Source organism: Sphaeramia orbicularis, chromosome 20 (genome assembly GCF_902148855.1).
Source record: "Sphaeramia orbicularis chromosome 20, fSphaOr1.1, whole genome shotgun sequence".
Taxonomy (NCBI): Eukaryota; Metazoa; Chordata; class Actinopteri; order Kurtiformes; family Apogonidae; genus Sphaeramia; species Sphaeramia orbicularis.
In genome coordinates this window covers 6331790-6351669 of record NC_043976.1, presented here as the reverse complement: position 1 = coordinate 6351669, position 19880 = coordinate 6331790, and the positions used below count along the sequence as shown (strand labels likewise).

At 39.8% G+C, this 19880-nt stretch overlaps 1 protein-coding gene across 2 annotated transcripts in view; it reads right to left on the bottom strand.

Annotated features, from left to right (window-relative positions):
• waca (WW domain containing adaptor with coiled-coil a) overlaps positions 1 to 19880 on the bottom strand; it is a 42877-nt gene that overhangs the window by 6319 nt on the left and 16678 nt on the right. The window contains exons 5-10 of one of the 2 annotated variants that reach the window (XM_030122885.1): positions 19350 to 19465; positions 19122 to 19234; positions 16429 to 16680; positions 6320 to 6442; positions 5928 to 6079; positions 4312 to 4436 (exon numbers count right to left, since the gene is read on the bottom strand). In XM_030122885.1, coding sequence (XP_029978745.1) covers positions 4312 to 4436; positions 5928 to 6079; positions 6320 to 6442; positions 16429 to 16680; positions 19122 to 19234; positions 19350 to 19465 — 881 coding nt within the window. The remainder of the gene's footprint in view (positions 1 to 4311; positions 4437 to 5927; positions 6080 to 6319; positions 6443 to 16428; positions 16681 to 19121; positions 19235 to 19349; positions 19466 to 19880) is intronic. The other variant, XM_030122886.1, reaches the window with a different exon arrangement.

Sequence of the window (19880 nt, the reverse complement as noted above, 5' to 3'; positions counted from 1 at the left end):
GAGATGCACTGAATGGTCTAAGTAAGTGATCATGAATATTTATGTCACAATTGCATGAGAACAGTCGTGTGCAAACCCTCTTCTAAATTTGACACAACCAGCATCACCCCTTAAGTGCATACATTTAACATTTAAAGCTGCAGGAGGCAGAACTTGGAAAAAACACTAGAGCAAATTAGGGGTGAAACGATTTCTTGAGTAATTTGAGTACCTCGATTACAAAAAATGATAGAGGAATTTTCTCTGCCTCGAGGAATCACTTATTTAATTTAAAATATTTAATAATATTTAATTTACAGCTCAAAGCACGGCATTTTGCACAGACTATCGAATGGGGAACAACGCACTTACGTCACTCATGCAAAGGAAGATGATGGAGGACGCGGAAGTGTTTGGATGAAGCAGCCTGGAGATGGATGAGGCGAGTGAATACAACAATGATAACAAAAGACAAAAAAAAACAAACAAAAAAAAAAAACCCACAATAAAAAAGACGGAAAATGTCGAAAGTGTGGAATCATTTCAGACTGAACAGCAAGGTAAACACCGTGGCATGTATCCGTTGTAACACTGCCCTTCCATACTACAACAGCACATCTCCGATGTAGCATCTTCTCCGAAGACACCCAGAATGGAGCACAGGACCCGAGATAAAATAAAATTAACGTAGCGCAAATCAATGAGATTAACGTTAATGTACCTTACTAACATAACGTTAGCCCTGCGGAGGGCTAGATTTCTGTTAATTGTAGCTACTGTCGAATGTGTGGCTAGTTTATTACAATTGTGACAAGCACAGATTTAGGCAGCGAGTTAATTTCCCAAAAGCAAGGCCAAAAATGGTGCACAGCTTGCTGAAAGTTTTCTCTTACCTTGTCACGGCCAAATTTTGGCAAAATCCAACTACTTTTTGCTAAAATGAAGCGAATCATCAATTAACTGGATGTGTTTGTGTGTGCATGTGTGTGTATGTGTGGGGTGGGGGTTATAGGTTATGAGACAGACAAGGTGGGGTAGCCATTGCCTTGATTCTCCTGAATATAGCAGAAATGTGTAAAACTGTTCATGCATGGACTTGTTCCAAGTTCCCATTCAAATGTTCTTGCCTCTTTTATGCCACAACGAATTCCTGTTATGTCTAAATTGTAAATTCTGAAACTGACAGCTGCTAAAGTTAAGTTGCATGACAAAAAGTCACCTATTTTTAAAAATTTATTAATGCATTATGTTTTTGATACTTACAAGAAATATTAAATTGAAAGTAATTAAATTTTATGTATTTTTATTTGTATTTGCAATTGCCTCTCTGAAAATGTTTCTAGTCAAAAAATTACATTTTGTTGCGTCTGCACAATATGAATTTAACAAATAAAACTGTTAATTATTAAAAAACAGGAAACCAATTGGTCCTTCATTATTAAGTGAAATACCTTATTTCTTCTTGTGTATTTATAATTGCTCTTTAACCAAGCAAAAATAAGTTTTATTCGATTAATCGAAGGAATTTTCTGTAGAATACTCGAAAACTAAAATATTCAATAGCTGCAGCCCTAGAGCAAATACAGTACATGTCTCCACCTACAGCTCCCTTCTCTCTGTCAAATCTCAAGACTAAACATAAACGGCCTGACATTTCATGCGGTTACAGAAAAGTCCATGTTGTTCCTGTGTCACAGTAGTAGAGCCATAGAGCCAGACAGAAGCTTGAACGTTTTCTGTAACTAAATCTGTTAATCAGATATTTAACTCATCACCTCTTGTAAAACAACTGTGACCAGCCATTTACACACAATCCTGTGATGGAGGATCTCATGGTACATATTGTCTACATCTATAACTGCAAACAGAGTGAAAGGGAGGTGCACAAGTCTCCCTCCCTCTGAGACCACTTCAGTTATGATGTACTGAAAGGAAAGTATATCATTTTTGCCCAATGACACCAAAAGTAAAAAGTATTCAAGAAGCTGTAATTGGCTCTTTATTTAATGTAAGCAATTAAATAATTTATGATCAGCATTTTTCAGCATCAGTCAGTGTTTATTTCACAAGGCCAGTGAACAAAAAATGAATGGTGACATGTTTTTCAGAGTGGATGCTGTGGGATGATAGTGCTTATGCTCTTATAAGTGCACTTATGTAGATCTAGTGTGCATAGAGCACACAAGACTTATGCAAACCAAGACCACGCAGACATAATACTAGGGGTGTGCCAATACTTCGATTATTAGATTCATTGCAATGTGACGTGATGATTCGATAACGATTCATATTTGTTCAAAAACTATTATTTTTCTTAATAACTAAATGACAGGAACAAAACCGCAGCGCGTGGCAGAAAAATAAAAGTGGCGCATGCCACCACGACACCTTAAAGAATGGACCAGGGGGAACACAGTAAAACCAATTCTAACTCTTTGGCTACAGTTACAGAGTGTGAGATTCACCCAACGGGTTTAAAAGCTAGCGTTTTGGAAGCAGGGCTGTTGTGCTCTGATGCAGATGCCGGATCACAGATATACCGTAAACTTCCGAACCAAAAGTATTTTGCCCAGAAAGCAGTTCCCAAACTGTACAATGAGACCAAAATCAAAGTAGTGGAATCACTGAGGTAAGCATGTAGGATAGCTCCGACATGTGATGCATGCTTTGATTGTGGATAGCGAAATCTTTCGTTTGTTGTGGGATTAATGCTGCTCATTGAGGATTTTGTTTAGATATCATTTATTATGTCCTTGTGTTGGCTCAGATTAAATTAGCTGTTTTATACAGTTTTCCACAGAAGCATGTGTGTGGGGAGGGTCTGAGAGTTTGAGTGGGTTCCTGGGGAGCTTTGTGGGGCCAGAAAAACTAAATAAGCAATTATTATCATTTTTTAATTAGACTAGTACAGAAATCTGTGAGAACCACTTTTGATTGAAATAAGTCTTACTTATTTCTAAAGACACTTTGTTATTTGTTTTCCTGAACAAATGTGGACTTCATTCCACCAAAGTTATTTTTGTATGGTTAATAGGTATATATTTTTGAAAAGTACTGCTTTTGATACCGCAAATGTTTTGCAGGTAACTGGAAATCTTTATTTGTGAATAAGAGCAGTTTTTGCAGTACATGCCACTGCTACCTTTTTGCGGTTGGTTCCCTGGTGGAATATAAGTTGAATCATTCAGTGGTTTGACACAAATAAAAGATAATGGAAGCAAATTTGTTTGATTACTTGAATTTACAGATACTGACAAATATACCTCATTTAAAAGTATGAAGTAGCCACAGAGCGAGAAAAAAATCCTGAATGGGGAAAAAAGATGCATCAAAAATCATCATAATCATTATTATCATGATAATTGATTAATTGAATCGTAGCACCCTGAATCGTAATTGAATCAAATCGTGAGGTGCCTTAGATGGCACACCCTATATAATACTGTTAAATAAATCTTCATTTAAGGTATACAAAAACAGAATGGCAATATATCTTGCCACTCTTCTCTCAAACTGCTTTTGGCTGAAAAATCCTTATCAGTCAACCACTAATATTTATAGTACACCTATTACAAAAAGAGACTTCAGACATGGAGGTTAATTACTGCTAAATGTAGATCTGAACTCTTTCTTAAAAAGCAGTACAGAAACTTTTCATTATTATTGTTATTATTATTTTTTTTAACACTCATTTGGATTAATTTAGTTCCCTAAAGATGCTGAACTCAGGGAAGCCTTTCCCATTGACCTGGCTAAAAGTCCTGTGATATCACTGCTCGACTCTTGACAGCCCTTCTTCCCTCAGCTGTTGAGAAGAAGATACACCAACACACAGTCAGAGGGATGGGAACACCTCAACCAGCTACTCTAATGTCCAACCATTAAATTGCATTTTCTTTTCAGCTGCAGTAATGTTCTTCATTGATCCATCTTTCTCCCTTTGAAATACAATATTTTGTACATAGAGAAATGACTTCAAGGATTCTAAGACATGAATAAATGACCAGTAACTATTCCATTAATGCCCACTAGATGGTGCAACAACATTACACTACCCTGGTCAATTGTGTGGTTTAAACAAACTAGATATACACATCGTTAGCCTCATAAGCATAATTGCCCGATTCATATTTTTGGCCAAGTTGAGATATCTGTGCAATTTAAGTCTTTGAACACTGCTGCTTCATTTTATGCAGATACCACTATTTGGCTAAAAATATGACTTGGCAATTATGCTATCAGGGTATCAAAATGCAAGCACATGTACAGGTTATTATATATTTACACCATGTTTAAGGCAGGCTGTCATCATTCTGCTGAGGCTGTACCTACCCTTGACGCTGGAGGGTGCGTGGGGAGGAAGTGGTGGCATCATAACTGTGCTGCTTTTCACTGGAAAGGGGCTGCTGGGAAGTGGGCTGAGAGTGAGATGCCTGTTTCACTGCTGGCGTACTCGCCTAGGTTTAAAAAATACAAAAAAAATAAATAACAAGCAGATTTGCCCATCAGAGGTTCTTTCATTCATCCACACAAGCATCAGTTACTTATGCTCCCAAGTAACAATATACATATATATCTATATGAAACACAGGAGACCATTTGCACCAAATTTGCATTTAGTAGAATTCATTAACCATAAGAAATGCTGTCATATTATACTGCAGTGTGCTCAAGTATATGACCTTCAGACACATATTATTATCAGTGTAACGCAGTAGAATTCACTGCCAGAAGTTTCATCTCCACATAATGAGGTATCACTGCAATGGATGCTGGATTACAAGGATTTGTAGTTTTAACACTGCCTACAGGGTTTTTTCTGCCAGTGTTAAGAGTTACGATGGCGATCCACTACCAAGCGTTGCGAACCCCGCACCGCAGTACCCCTGTTCATTTCTATGGGATATGTCCGACGCTTCTGCAAAGCATTCGGATTTGCGGTGTGACCAAATCAATGCTTCCATTGCATCAAAAAGTTGAGCAATGCCCAATTTTATGCAAATGAATCCCTCCAACGTGAGGTGAGTATTCAATAGCAGAATAACAACGCAGGGGAGGTCCGTCACGACACAGGACAACAACGCTGCACTTTCCAGATGTAGCGCTGACCATGCCAAGATGAACAACGAAAAAATAATAATAGCAGTGTCTAGTTTCCCTTGCTTGCATAATGTCATGCTTGAGTCCTACAGGGATACGTTTATGTGTAACAATGCATGGAAGAGTGTCGGAAATTTTTGGTGTCGATGGTGGGTGTTATGAATTTATAGAAATAAAGTGTTTAACTGATTAGACTCCTCCTCAGGTATAGCAGCACTGCAATGAGCCTTTGCTTCATGATTAAATTTACTGTCCAAATAATACCAAGCTGTTTTATAGAAGTGACTTTCCCTTCAAAATTTTGAAATCGAAGAGGGAAAGGTTTACCAGCCACCTTTTGCCACTTCTGTCACACCCATCTACAAATGGAAACTCCTATAACAACTGTCCTGGAGGAAGGCAGTGGTGTGATTCAGTACTGCGGTGCGGAGTTTGCGACGCTTGCTAGGCCCAGCACCGAGGCCGCTCAAGACTTAAAAATGACTTTTTCCAGATGGAATGGTTGTAAAACTAAATTTTCTAGTGAAAAGACTGCCCAACCCCAATACTTATGACCTCAAAGCTTTCTATATGTTTAGAAACAACACTACAACCCAAACATGCAAGGCCTCTGAAAATCTACAGAAAATTCTGTAAAAAGCATGACTTTTTTAATGTTATCCATTCAACTGGTCAATCAGACCCTTACTTCAAAAATTAATCAAAAGCTTCCATTTTTGTTGATGCATGCCTATTGCAAACCTTATTTGCCCTTGGCGATAATTTTTTTCCCTGGTGGAAAGATCCCACATTATTCTTCCATGCAACAAGGTACTTAGTTGAGAACAATGTTGAATTTTGAGGCTTACTTTTGGCTGTGAGATGACAGGTTGCGTGCTGAGGAGGGGTTTCAGAGGACCAGCATTGGTCTGTGGTGTGCTGATCCTTGGAGAAACATATGACCTGGGCGATGATGCGTCTGATGTTAATGACATTGGTGACTGGTTTGATTGCTGAGCTGCTAGAGAACCACATGAAAAAAGAATGACAAACTAAGTTTACTGCAGAAAAACTTAACATGAGGAATGACACTAGTGTCTGCCTAAAAAGAACAGAAATTCAAGGCTGGTATAAAGAAAAATAACAGAATAGATAGAAACAGAAACCCTTGAGGGTTCTGCTGGTTCCATTACATACACACATAACTGAAGTAATAGTAGTACATTTGCATTTGTACACATGCTTGGATATGTTCATTTACCTTGGTTGGAAAGTTGAGCAGCTTGAGAAAGGATAGTAGTGATATTGAAAGCTGATGGTCCAGCGGTGAGGATCTTATGGAGCATTGACTGTAATGAAGCTTGTGTGACGGCAGCTGTGAGAACTAAAAGGAACACATACACAGTGTTAGCATTGGTAGATACAGTAATTCAGGTTTTCTGCCCTGCATCACACTATTTTTACAATTTAAAACATATAGGATTACGATGCATTATTATTCCACTTTCTATCCCATAGAGTAGAGCAGTAAAATGATGAAGCCCAACATATTTAAATTTATTAATTAACATACTTGAAATAGTACAGAATTTTAATTCAGTGATAATGATCACACTTGCACAACTACACACATTGGCTGCGGAGCACTTGAAGTACACACAGACAATCTGAACTTGCTGTTTTGATTGCACTCCAAATCCAGCAGTAATGAATGGTAAAGATCAATGTCCTGCATTACTCTGCTTTGGTGCAGAGGTCGCGTTAACCGAAAATATTCCGTCATTGACGGATTTTTTTCAAAAATGACGGAAAATTCTGAAGGCCATCTGTCATTTTGACAGATTAAAATACTGACAGTAATCTACTGTTAACCTTTCCTGCTCGGCTCGTCCGACCGTAGTCAGCGAGCAAAGAGCAGATTTCCTCCAGGGCCGATGTCGGAGTTAACTCCTTTGCCAGTAGTGGAAGACAGCAGCTTTTATTTTATGCACAGTATATCGATGTTAGAACACTTTTTCCTTCTGTCCCTCTTACACACTCATACTCAAAACTGCCGCTCCCTCACCTTGCTCGACCACTCACACAATACGCACACACATGCGCCACACACCACTCTTGCATTTAAAGGAACACACACACACACACACACACACCAATCTCATAACACTACCAAAGAAAGTTTTCACACAACACTGAACAGAACCTGCTCGCAGAATCGCTGGTCTGTCTGTCTCTTAACCAGTTATCAAACAGTCCATAACACATCCTACCTGTATAGAACCAACAGCACCACTGTTCACAACTACACTGAATACAACAGCGGTACTACAGTCAAATGACTCACTGTTAGTTCACCTGTAGTAGACCACCTGTCCAGTTAGTCCACCTGTAGTAGACCCCCTGTCCAGTTGGTGCCAGTGTGCATATTAATCAGTCAGTGTCAAGTCTTGTGTTGTTGTTTTGCTGACTTTAGCCAAAATTAGATGCTACTTTGCTAGCGCAAACTGTGAAGACAGCCGAGTCTCCTTATTTTAGAAAGCCCAGTAAATGTGATAGCATTAATAAACGCGGTGAAAAAAAGAGGGACTGATACGGTGAAGGATGACGGACAAGCAAGGAATACACCAGTTCTTATGGCATTTGGTGTGTTATATATACGCATTTCCTACCTTTCATGTGTTATTTGATGGCATTTAAATTTGTGCGTAGATCTCTGGTTCACATAACCCGAACCCTAACCCTCAGTGCATGATAACACACCAATAAAAGTGGTGTATATAATTATGTGAGTCGTGATATCACGTTGGTTTATCAGCCAGCAGCAACTACAGTTGCTGCATCATTGAGATGTTTTTGAACATTAAATACTACTAAATATATCTCTTTATCATTAAAAAATAAAAATTTGAAATGACGGATAATAATATGTTTTGACGGAATTTTTACGACCCTGTCCATCAAAATGACGGACAATAAAAATGTCTAACGCATCCTCTGCTTTGGCATAGATATCCTGGTACTGGTTCAAGGGGGGTTGAAGTGAGTACTGTTAGATCATGAGCAGTGAATGAAACAATGCAACTGACTTCCCTAGAATACAAGATTTACTTTATACAAAACAGAACAAATGGATTCCATGGTATTTTGAACAGTTACTTCTATATGCGAGATAGATAAAGGAATATGTAGGGATAGATAATCATCCATGACTTATTATGGGAAGTGCAAAGTTTTATGTTGAATTTAATCTAAAAGTTGACAAGAATTTAATTTGTTCTGCAAATATTAACTGCTTTCAAATTTTTGCTATTGGTCTTCCAATTACCAATGACTGGTATCAATATTGGCCCTGGAAAACCAATCGTCAAATGTTGAAACATTCCTCAAAAGGCAACAGTTTTCCAGCAAAGCACATCCTGCCAACCTGACTATGTGTTGACAGTCCACATTCTCCTCCCTTTCACTATGTTATGGAATCTCCTCCTTGTTACACAAAAAGAGTAATCTCAGAGATCCAACTACGCACTACAATGGCAAGGATATAGAAACGCATCTTCTGTAGTGCATTCCTTTGCTTGAAATGACTAATTCAAATACCATTGGCTTGCTTCTCTAAGTGCAAATGTTCCACTAGTTCTCCCCTGACACTATCTTGCAAAGGCACTGTCACTGCACTCTGCACCACACCAGACAAGTGTGATTAGTCAAAAGAAATACAAACAAACCACATAACCTAGTGCCTATTTTCCTTTCTTTCAGAATAATAGAGGATGACCTACGCTATGTGAGACTTGTCAATGCCTAAAAGGACATTTACACAATGAAATGCTTAGCTGTATTGCCATCCAGTAGCAGCTGTTTAAGACACTATATTCTGTCGCACTGCAAGAACGAATTGACTAAATCGATCCAAATCAATTCTTAAGGGTTGGCAACAAATTCGGCAGTCGATTCGTTGGGTCTTGAGCACGTTAGTATTGAGGCATGCCCGCACGCTGTGTAGTATAACAGAGGAAAACACAGAGCAGTATGGCTGAGGGTTCAGATGGTCCAGATTATTGAAACTAGGTTTACATCATGTTCACAGTGGCTATGGCAGCCCTGTTTGCCCGAAATGATGTGCACCGTTTATGTAACAAAACTTAAATATGGAGAAAAAAATGGCCAAAATCCCACGCCGCAATAGGTTTCAGGCAAATAGGGCTGCCGTGGCCACCATGAACATAATGTAAACCTATCTTAAGATAACCTATGTCTCGTGATTACTTTGGCCCATTAGCTAGTTAGACACTATCGTCATAATTATAATGTTTTCACCCATCTCCGTTTAGCAGGCCACCAGACTAACGTTACCTATTGTTGACTGGAACTAATACGTACAATGCAAGTTTGATAGCCTATAACCAGAGCTGGTTGAAGAGTATAGCTTGCTAATCTCTAGCCATAACAAGTGTAGGTAGCGGGCTAGTGCTCTCTAACTGTACATAAAGCTATTGCAGGGATGTAATCATTAGTGACTTGTCTGCAGCCTATATTACTTTGGGTTAAATACAGATCTTTGAGAATTGAGTCTTTTGTGTGCATCCGATGAATTGATTAGTCATTAAAATAATCTACAGATTGTTTGTTAAAATTATCGTTAGTTGCAGCCCCAATATTCTGGTTAACAGACTACAAGGCAAAAGCTCTATCTTCATATTCCCTGAGGGTTGTTCAACTGTGGACAGATTATCACTGCCATGATAAGATTTTATTCTGCATAGATGTGACAAAATTTGCCAGAAAAGCTCTGTATATCTTTCCACATCATACTAAATGTCTAAGTGCAAATGGCTTAAGGTTTGTTGTGTAGATATATGGTTCTGTCAAGTCTTCCCATAACAATCACATCATAATCATTCAGTATTGCTGGGTTTATTAATTGTTATGGTTGGGCTTGGTCTCACAATGTCTTGGGTCTAAAACACTGACTCTGGGTGCAGCGTGAGCTGTGACTAAAACACATAAGAGCTTGAAATGGTCACCTCTTATGTTGACTGATTTCACACAAAGTTCGCCTCTTTATTCATTTTAGGGATGTCCCGATTGAATCTAAAGATCGGTATCGGCTGCTGATCTGGCATTTTTTAGAAGATCAGATCTGATTTAGTCACGTTATCAAGCCGATCTAGTTTTCACACGACTTTGCAGAGTCATTTCGCTTACCGGCTGCCGTAAATAAAACAAAACGTCATGCAACATGTCTGCTGTGTGGGAATACTTTTCTCTGGAAAGCAATGAAAGTCAAGCAGCAACTTGTAAGATATGTAAAATGGCAGCTGCGCGAGGAGGGAGCATCAAGGCTCACTTTAATACAACAAATTTGATTCGTCACTTATAAAAGTATCACACAACCGAGTATGAGAAATACAAGACTAATCTCATGAAATAGCGTTGTATGTCACGCTACTTCTTATGACATTTGGCGTGCTATTTGTACGCATTGTCGACCTTTTGTGTGTTATTCAGCGCCATTTGATTGCGTGTCAATTTACGCCAAGATCTCCGGTTCACATAACCCTAATCCCTAACCCGAACCCTTAGTCCGTGGTATTTGACACATCAATTAGAGGTGTGTATATTTACATGAGTCATGATACCACAGTGGAACTGTAAGGCTGCCGCAAAGCGGAATGTAGAGGGAATGCTGAATGTACACTGAATGTAGATCTCATTGAATTAAAAATGTATTTAATTATTTTTTTATATTCAAAATCTTATTTTAAAAGGTTTTTTTTTTTTTAGAGATTGGACTTTGTTCTTTACATGACCTAACTTAGTATAGGTTTGTAAAATAAATAAATAAATAAATAAAAAAATGTTGGTTATGTTATGAAACAAAATAAAAACCTGTGGGTAATACTTTGATTGCATTTAATTTTAATGCTGAGAAGAGCTATTTTGATGTTGGCTATATATCAGAAATTCATGTTTGTTATAAAATCTAAATTTAATAGTAAAAAGTATCGGTATCAGATTGGTATAAGTAAAACTAATCATAAAAAAATCGGATTGGACGCAAAAAATCCAGATCAAGACATCACAAATTTCTTTCCCATTTGGAATTTAGGATCTGGGCTGGATGTTTTGCTATTCTCACAGCAGCCCTCAGAAAACCACACATACCCACTGTGACCACTCAGTCCACACTGTTCCTATTAGGGGCTGGGCGACTTTATCGATTCTGGAATATTTATCGATATTTTGTTTCCCCAGAAAGTATTGATTTTTCAGCTGCGAGGATCAATACATTAAGCCCCATTCAAATCCCCCATGTTACGTCTGGCACTCTGCTCGCTGCCCATTTCCCCCGTTCACTTTGCCGCTTTGCAGGAAGAGCGATTAGGTCAGCCAGCCACTACTGTCACTGTAGAGCATTTCTAGCAACTTACCCGTCTACTCTCTTTACTCAGACACCGGCATCTTTTTCTCCCTGTTTACACAGTCAAAGCTAAGATGATTCAGGAGAATGGTGGCGAATATAAATCCAGCACCTTCATACTTAAAAGCAGATGTGTGGGAGTACTTTGGGTTTAGAAAGAAGGAAAGGGACGCAGCACCGCAGCAAAATCATTGCTGCCACACTATTGAGGACTTGCAGCTGACGTCACTGGTCATGTGATTGTTGTTTACACCGCCATATTGGTAGGCACGCTATCTGGATCCAGAAAGTCAGAACTGTTGCTTTATATCGTGTTTTTCTTTGGACTCGTGTTTGTGTGTTTTGTTATTTGAGAGTATGTCTGCTTGTGATAAAGGCACCATAGATGAGTTTCAATGTTTACTAACAAAAGTGATGCACGCGCAACTCTGAGGCAAAAACACGAGTACCAGCTACCAGCCGGCTCACATCAGCCACATACACCCCCTGGCTCTGCCCCGGAACTTGTGAACGAGCCGATATGTTAGCTCTAAAACGGTCCATTAACTGTCTCTGTCCAAAAGCTGATCCCATCTTCTCTTTCATGGCTGTATAATTTGACTTGACCGCATCGGGAAGGCTGTCCCATAGTAGAAAAGCAGACTTGCACAGTAGAGCCCGACCGATATGGGATTTTTGGGGCCGATGCTGATACCGATATTGGGGGCTAAAAAAAGCCAATATCCAATATTGGCCGATAACCGATATATTGGCCGATATATGAAATAAGAACACTGATCTACACAGGATATAATAATCTTATATTAGATAATTGTGGACAGGTGGATAAACAGTTGCATAAATCTTTGTTTATCTCACAAATATAATTTGCACAACTTTCAAATGCAAAGTATGCAATCACAAAAATAATTAGAGCAAAAAATATGACTTACCACATAATTATTTTTTCACTCACAAATTTTGATGTGTCTGCCTCACAGCACTACAACTTCTTATGTGGACTAAGGACTAAACTGAGCATCTGCAGAGTGAATTAGGTGAGTCCTAAATTGCTCCTGATTGGAGCAATTGCAAGAGTTGCAACTGACTCGTGTTACAACTGTCCCCGGTCTCCCCTACACTATTAACACCCAGAATGAAACTGTAAGTTAGACAGGAAGTGCACGGACATGGGTGTGTGTGGGGGGGGTGAATACTTCAAAATCATCTCCACATAAATGAGCGATAAGTTTCACTTTCACTTCTGCAGGTGGCATGGTCCGCATCACCTTGTATCCCATAGTATTATAAGTAGGAAACTGGCCGAGCCCTGCCTGCCCCCCCGACCGGCTGAACCACTCACGCGTGTACCCCCCCACCCACAGTTGAACAGCGCCCCCCACCCCCCACCCAGGCCACAGCAACAGATCAATTCCACAGGAAACACTATGTCAGTTTTGTTCACTTGTGATTCTGCACTTTTCTTTTTCTTTTGTTTTTACTGAAGCAAAAGACACACAACATCTTCCAGTCACATGAATCTGTTCCATATTCCTCACAGTGTACATACCTAAAAACACATTCCCCATCAATCAAGGTACAGTAAGGTTAATACATTTCTGGTTGTCTCTGTCCCACTTTCTTAGGGATTAGAACAGATTCTTTTTTTTTTCTTCCAACATCCAGAGAGAGAACAGCATGGCCTTATCTAGCTTTGTATAATATTCAATAGAAATGAAAAATTATGAGCGATATTAACACAGAATGAAAATAAAAGTAAGTAATGCATGCGTGTGCGTTTCGTTGGTGTGTGTGTGGGGGTGTTACTTGGCCGTACGCGCGCCAGGGGATGCGTGCATACGTCACTTTCTGTCCTAATTATAATGCAGTGCAGTCTGTGCCCCCGCAGAAGTGAAAGTGAAACTTCGCTCATTTACCTTTGCTCTACCTCCTGAAGCTTCGCAAACTTTAATTTGCCCCCCCCCCACACACACACACACACTTTTTCTCATGTCCACCGGGGTGACTGCAGGACATAATGTTCAGCATACCTCTGTCCCAGATCAGGAGTCTTGAGGATGTTTTTAACTTCTGTTTCACTGACCGTGGACTAGACCAACCTCCAGGGAAAACGCTCTGATACCGACCCCGCATTTGTGCGTGTATTTAGGTAGGGGTGCACCGCTCCCACAAACAGACAGCCAGTCTGTGTTTGGCTCCATCATGTCCATAAAGCCATTCTAACTCATCAGCACCATGATCCGGTTCGATGACCTGCTATCTCAGCCTCAGCAGCCTTCGGACAGGTGTGGACAAGGGCAATTAACTGACAATTCTTCTTCTTATTATTATTAATTGATAGTCGATTAACTGATTACATCCCTAATTAATTGTATTGCTTTATTGATGTCAGACCAGTGGCTGTGTACACCCTGACAGTCCCAGAATAGGAGATAATGATGGGCCAACTGACAGCTAGAGTTTGTCCAACACTGACTATTTACAAGGGAAAAGTGTGCACTCTGACATGGGGTTATGAAAAAGTTAGGGATGCACCGATTCCGATACCAGTATTGGGCATTGGCTCCAATACTCAGTGTGTGTACTTGTACTCGTACTAGTAATCAGATACATCTGCACCAATACCACTTACGGCCGCGTGACATTCACAGTTCAGTGTAGCAGGTATGTGGCGGAGGAATAATGTGTGGGGAGTGTGAAGAGTGTGGAGATTTTTCAAAATAAATGACTGATAAAAGTAACGCTGACTGCAAGAGACAGACGGATACGGACAGAGCGTTCTGTCCGTCCTCTGCGTACATTCCATCTGTTTTCCAGGTGCTCGTGGATGTGTACCCAGACGGAGAATACCAGCGGGAACTGTGGAGGTAGAGGATCTGTTCAAAGAGCGACTGTGGGAGTTAGAGAAAAACTAGTGACATATTTATGACCACTACCCAGGGCTGGGCCGGTTTCCGTCCTACTTATAATACTATGGGGGTACAAAGCAGTGCAGTCCGCCGCCATCGGAAGTGAAAACGAAACTTATTGCTCATGTATCTTTTCCCTACCTGCTGAAGCTTCGCTTTTAAACCTTACCAGCGAAAACGCTGCAACATTAGTGTTACCTCTGTTGTCTCCATGTTTGTTACTACTGACTTTCTTCTTCCCATAAAACTTTACTGTTCTTCATGGTATTTGGCCAGTATGATTAATTAAGACCAGCGCCCCCTGGTGGATTAATTGAGAAATGCTCAGTCCAACACAATAAATGCCAGTAGCAACACTTTGTTCTAGTCAGACTAATGACAATGGCAATAAAGCACATTTACAAAAGGAACTAAGAACTGGAATGGGATTATTAAGTACTTGTATCGGTACTCGGTATCAGCAAGTACTCAAATGTAAGTACTTGTACTCGGTCTGGAAAAAAGTGGTATCGGTGCATCCCTAGAAAAAGCCTGATATGATTTTACAACAATATTCTTTCCACATATGAGATCTTGTTATTACAAATCCACCTTCCTTTTCCCATTTTCCTTTAATGTATTCGGTGGAATGATTATTAAGATTTGAAATATTCTGTGAAATTATCGCTCTTGGGAGTTCTGATTTGTATGCTTTTATAAAAAGTTTAATAAGGGGGTTAGAGATATTGCACTTTTCAAAGACTTGTAAGCCACAGTTTGCACTGTTTCGATAACTCAAACTAATTTTCTCATCACATCTTTGATTAATTTTGTCCAGCATTTGCAAGCTATACATTCTCTGTCCAGTCAGATCCATATACTATGTAATTGATCGATGGTTGCAGTTTTCAGTTCAATTAATTCAATCCAAGTCAATGGAACACTCACAAGATGTCACCTAAATCACTCTGTCCCTTTAAAATCTTTCAGAAAATGATGCAAATATATCGAATCGTATCGAATCATATCATTGGCCGAATATCACGATATATATCGTACCATGTGCTGAATATCGTGTATTGCGTCATACTGTGAGATTAGTGTATCGCTACAGCCCTAGCTCCTATGCACTAAGTCGGGTCATGTCCCATCTGTAGAGGTAGTTCTGCATTTAGTCGTATGGGATACATCCTGAGTTGCTTTCAATGTCATTCTCACTCTGACTGGCTTTCTCACACAGGTGTGAACATTTTAGCTATGCTGGTTGCCTGCTCCAAATGTCAAAGTCCTCTGTCTCCAGAAAAAAAAAAACACTCTGCTTGGATGATCAATTTATTTTAAGAAATACAGAAAATTCTATTTAAAAAAATGAAGACAGTAATCTAGAAATACTTTTCATCCCCATTACTCCTATCACATTTCATACTGTACTGAGAACTATGCATTCCAAATGTAAGAAGGGAAAGTGTTTAAAAAAACAAAAAAAACCATACAGCCAGATTTGGTCTGAATCCTGCCTTAATCTCTTTCCACAATAGATTTAACCTTAGAAAATGATCTAATTAAGCAAATACCTACACATGAAAAAGGCACTCGCGTACAAAATTCTAAGCAGTCCTCAACTTTGCCTATCTAACAGTAATCATTAATGATACATCAACATGTGCATCAAGCATACCAACTATGACATGGTTATGTCAAGATGCACAAGGTGTAAAATCTTCTGCTTAGTGATGGTTCAGCATTCTTTGAGAGGACCATTATTCACATGGCTCACAATAAGCAGCACAATCGAAGGCATAAATAATGATGACATTCAGTTGGTAATATGAACACAATAAGCATTCTGTTATGTCAGGTAAGGAAATTCAATAAGGAGACTCAATATGTCCAACCTAACATTCAGGTCTCCACCAGTTAGCACATTTCATAGCCTCCAACACTGAGCTGTCAGACCAGATGTAGCACAAACTTAAAAGCATCTGTGTACAACTAAAGCTTATAAACATGCAAATACCAGCCTAATGGACAATGGGTGGCTCGTAAAGAAATATTTCTCACCTTCATTAATTTTCGACATGTCCACACTGGCATTGTTGATTTGCAGGGCGGTCTGAAGTGCTGGGAGAAACTGGCGAAGCAAGGTAGGGTCTTGGAGTAGTGGGGGGGCAGGGGACTGCAGAACCGGGGACACAGGGACTGTTGAGGCTGATGATCCAGGAGGACCTGATGATTGATTCAAGCTCCCTGAGCCTGAGGAAGAAGACTGGGACTGGGGTAGGGTTGCTGTAGGTTTTTCCACCTGGACTAACTCTACAAGAAGTACAAAAGAGGAAGCCATGATGGCAATTAAACAGTTTCACAAATCCACTGGCTCCAAACAAGCTAGCAGTGTCTTTCCTTGTTTTAGTTCAATTTCACAAACTGCATAAACTACCAAGCTGCACAAACTACCCATGGCATTCCTACCTAAAAAAACACATCATGTCAAATGATTATCATTTAAAGCTATACCTACCGATGTGGCATTTCTCACAGCACTTAGTAAAAGTTTGAACATGAACAACCCGCCTCCCTCCAAAGCCCCGCCCCCTTCCTTCTGCCTGAGCTCTGAGGCTCCTCCTCCTCTCTCCTCTCATCTGATACGCGATGGAAATGGGGGAGGAAGCAGAGGCGGAGGTCCGGTCCGTTTTGGCGTGTCCGCAGACCCCTCCCTCAGTAATCAGATGCATCATCCACCTGCAGCGGGCCCGCGGCTCCTGTTCCATCAGTAGACCTGGTCTGTGCAGTACTGGGTCAGTGTCTTCACTGCAGTGCCCAGGGGATGGGCGCATGCACTGTGAACGCGCGGCCTCCGCGAATTTTCCGTGGACATTTGAAGTTTCATAGTCCATACAATTATCATCCTACATCATCTTACAGTGTGTGACACCATGTACATGTACCTGTATGAGTCCCACCGTCATAAAAGCTGAGCTTTATGCAGACCTGTTCAGTCCAGTACAGCTGACTTCCGGACTTTTATCTCCATCCTTCATTCATCAGACTCCAATTTGTGCACCTCAGTTGTTGTTTCTGTTCATAAATCAGTTTAATCCCTTCCACATGTGCATGTCAGTTCTATCCAAACACATCCTAGGCAGTAGACTGTGGTCAGTGACAGGAGAAGCAGCGCGAATGAAGCGTCAGATTCAGAGGGACACATATGGGATGTGAGACGGCAATAATGAATCGGATGCTGGACGGCTGTAATGGATGATTGACAGGAGGCTCAGCCAGGTTCGGCCAATTATTTTATTCGGACCGACTAAAATGATTGGTCAGACTTTTATTAGAAATATATGAGAATTAAACATTTTTGAGTTTCAATACCTGGCGGATTTCTTTTACATTTTAGTTTGACACACACTTATTAGGAGCATTTTAAGATGACAAAAGAAAAGTGTAAAAATGCCACATCATACGGTATAGCTTTAAATGTAGTGATCTGCACAAGGCAAAAAACAGGCTGTTACAATTGTTTTAATGCATTTTGTTTCAGAAAGCATCCACTATTTCAGATTACCAACTCTAACGTTACAGCAGCCAGATATCAAAATGTTTGGTGTAAACCCTATGGACTACCCTGATACACCCATACCTGTGATAAATATTTATACAATATACACCACCTAAAACTACAACTCGATGCTCTATATCCAGTCTAAATGATGCACGTCCACGCTGAATTACACACTATCATTATGATAGTAACCGACCTCGTGCATTACTATGGTCACTAATGTACATTTACTTGAGGCAACCAGTAAATGACAGCTGAACTGAACGAACAAACATAAAATAATGCAGAATGTGAAACATGATTATTGAAAATTAGTACATTCATATTTTAGTGTGCCAAACAAAAACAACTTATCTGACAGACGACAACAGTGTTGGTCAAGGAAGCATGAGGTGAACCTGTTACAGTTGGCAAAGTGACGGAAAAACACAGAAACCTTCCTCTACAACCAAGCTGAGAGAGAATCTCACTGCACAGCATTATCATCGTGGATGTGTTTGGTGGCAACTGATACAAACTGTGACACTAGGTATGTCAGGTATAATGGCCTAGAGAAGAAAAAGCAAGTTAAACCTGCAGCGGACTTACATCTGGGAGATTAGGATCCCACATGAATTAATGTTCCAAGCTATATGAAGAATTGCAACTATGGATATGGGAATGTGAAGACCTGGTTGTTATGATCAGAGTGGCCCTTGTGACAGAAAAATCTGTGTCCATCTCTAAACCTGTACATAGAGGTATATGGTAGTCAAATACTCTGGTAAGCACATACTAATGACGCTCAACTAAGGACCATACAGTAACCAGACAAACAGTTCTGGTACTTAACAGCACCATCTCTATTTTGACACATGGCTCAAAATGACTTAAACCTGTGGTTGTTAAAAGTTGTTAAAATGTAAGAACAGTATGCCTGTTTTTCAAATATGCCTTAAGGAACAACTAGGAATGTTAATGTTACATAAAAAAGTTCTTAAGCGCTCATCAGCCAAAGGTCGGCTCGACAACAGTATATACACTGATTACACAATAACAGTAAGCGAAAAGCCTTCGAGCAGTTAAGTATAAATACAGAGACAATAATAGAAAGTATTCATCCCTTTTATAAAGCCAAATAACAGAAGAAGAAATACTAGACATGTAGATATGTATACAGAGCATGTACAATGACATACAGGATCACACTTACTAGCACCAAAGCTGGGGGCTGCCGTCGCCTGCATCGCCTCCCTTCTGTAGTCCCTGTCTTTGGGGAAACTGTTGACAACTGCAGTCTTTGTTGCCTCTTTTTGTCTGTGTTCTCTGTCAAACACAAATCAAACATGTACGCAGTGCAATGAGCCATTTAGTTGACTTTTATGTCACATTTAATGATGTTTCAATCATAGACCAGAGTGGGTAAAGAGATTATTGCTACCTTTCAAGCCACTCTTTGGGCTTCTCCCACTGGGACACCTCTGTCCTACAATTGTAATAGTATTTCTTTCCGGACGAGCTGATGTGCTCTGACCAGTCGTCACCAGGTTCATAAGGCTGAGGAGAGGAGCAAATGTTTACGAACACAAAGCTACCAGACACATGGCAACTGTGTGAGTGAGTGTGTATGCGTGTGCAGACAGAGGGTCTGATGCAAGAGCTTGCAATGCCATTTGAAATGTACAATAGGTGCTGGTAGAGAGGGAAGATACCCATATCAAGACTGTTTTTAGAGAAGATTTTTTAAGTAGGAGGAAAGGATTATTTCAGAGACAGCTGAAGATTACTGAGATACAGCTGCTTAAGAACTGTTGTAATGTGATGCGTTCTGTAGTGTAGTGTTTTCATTACTTAAAACTCAACTTTCATTGTAGTGATGTAAAGTAATGTTCAGCTTTACTTTTTAAATCAAGATATGACAGTACCAAATATCAAAACAGTATACTAAAGAATACTAGCTCCTGATAAAGAA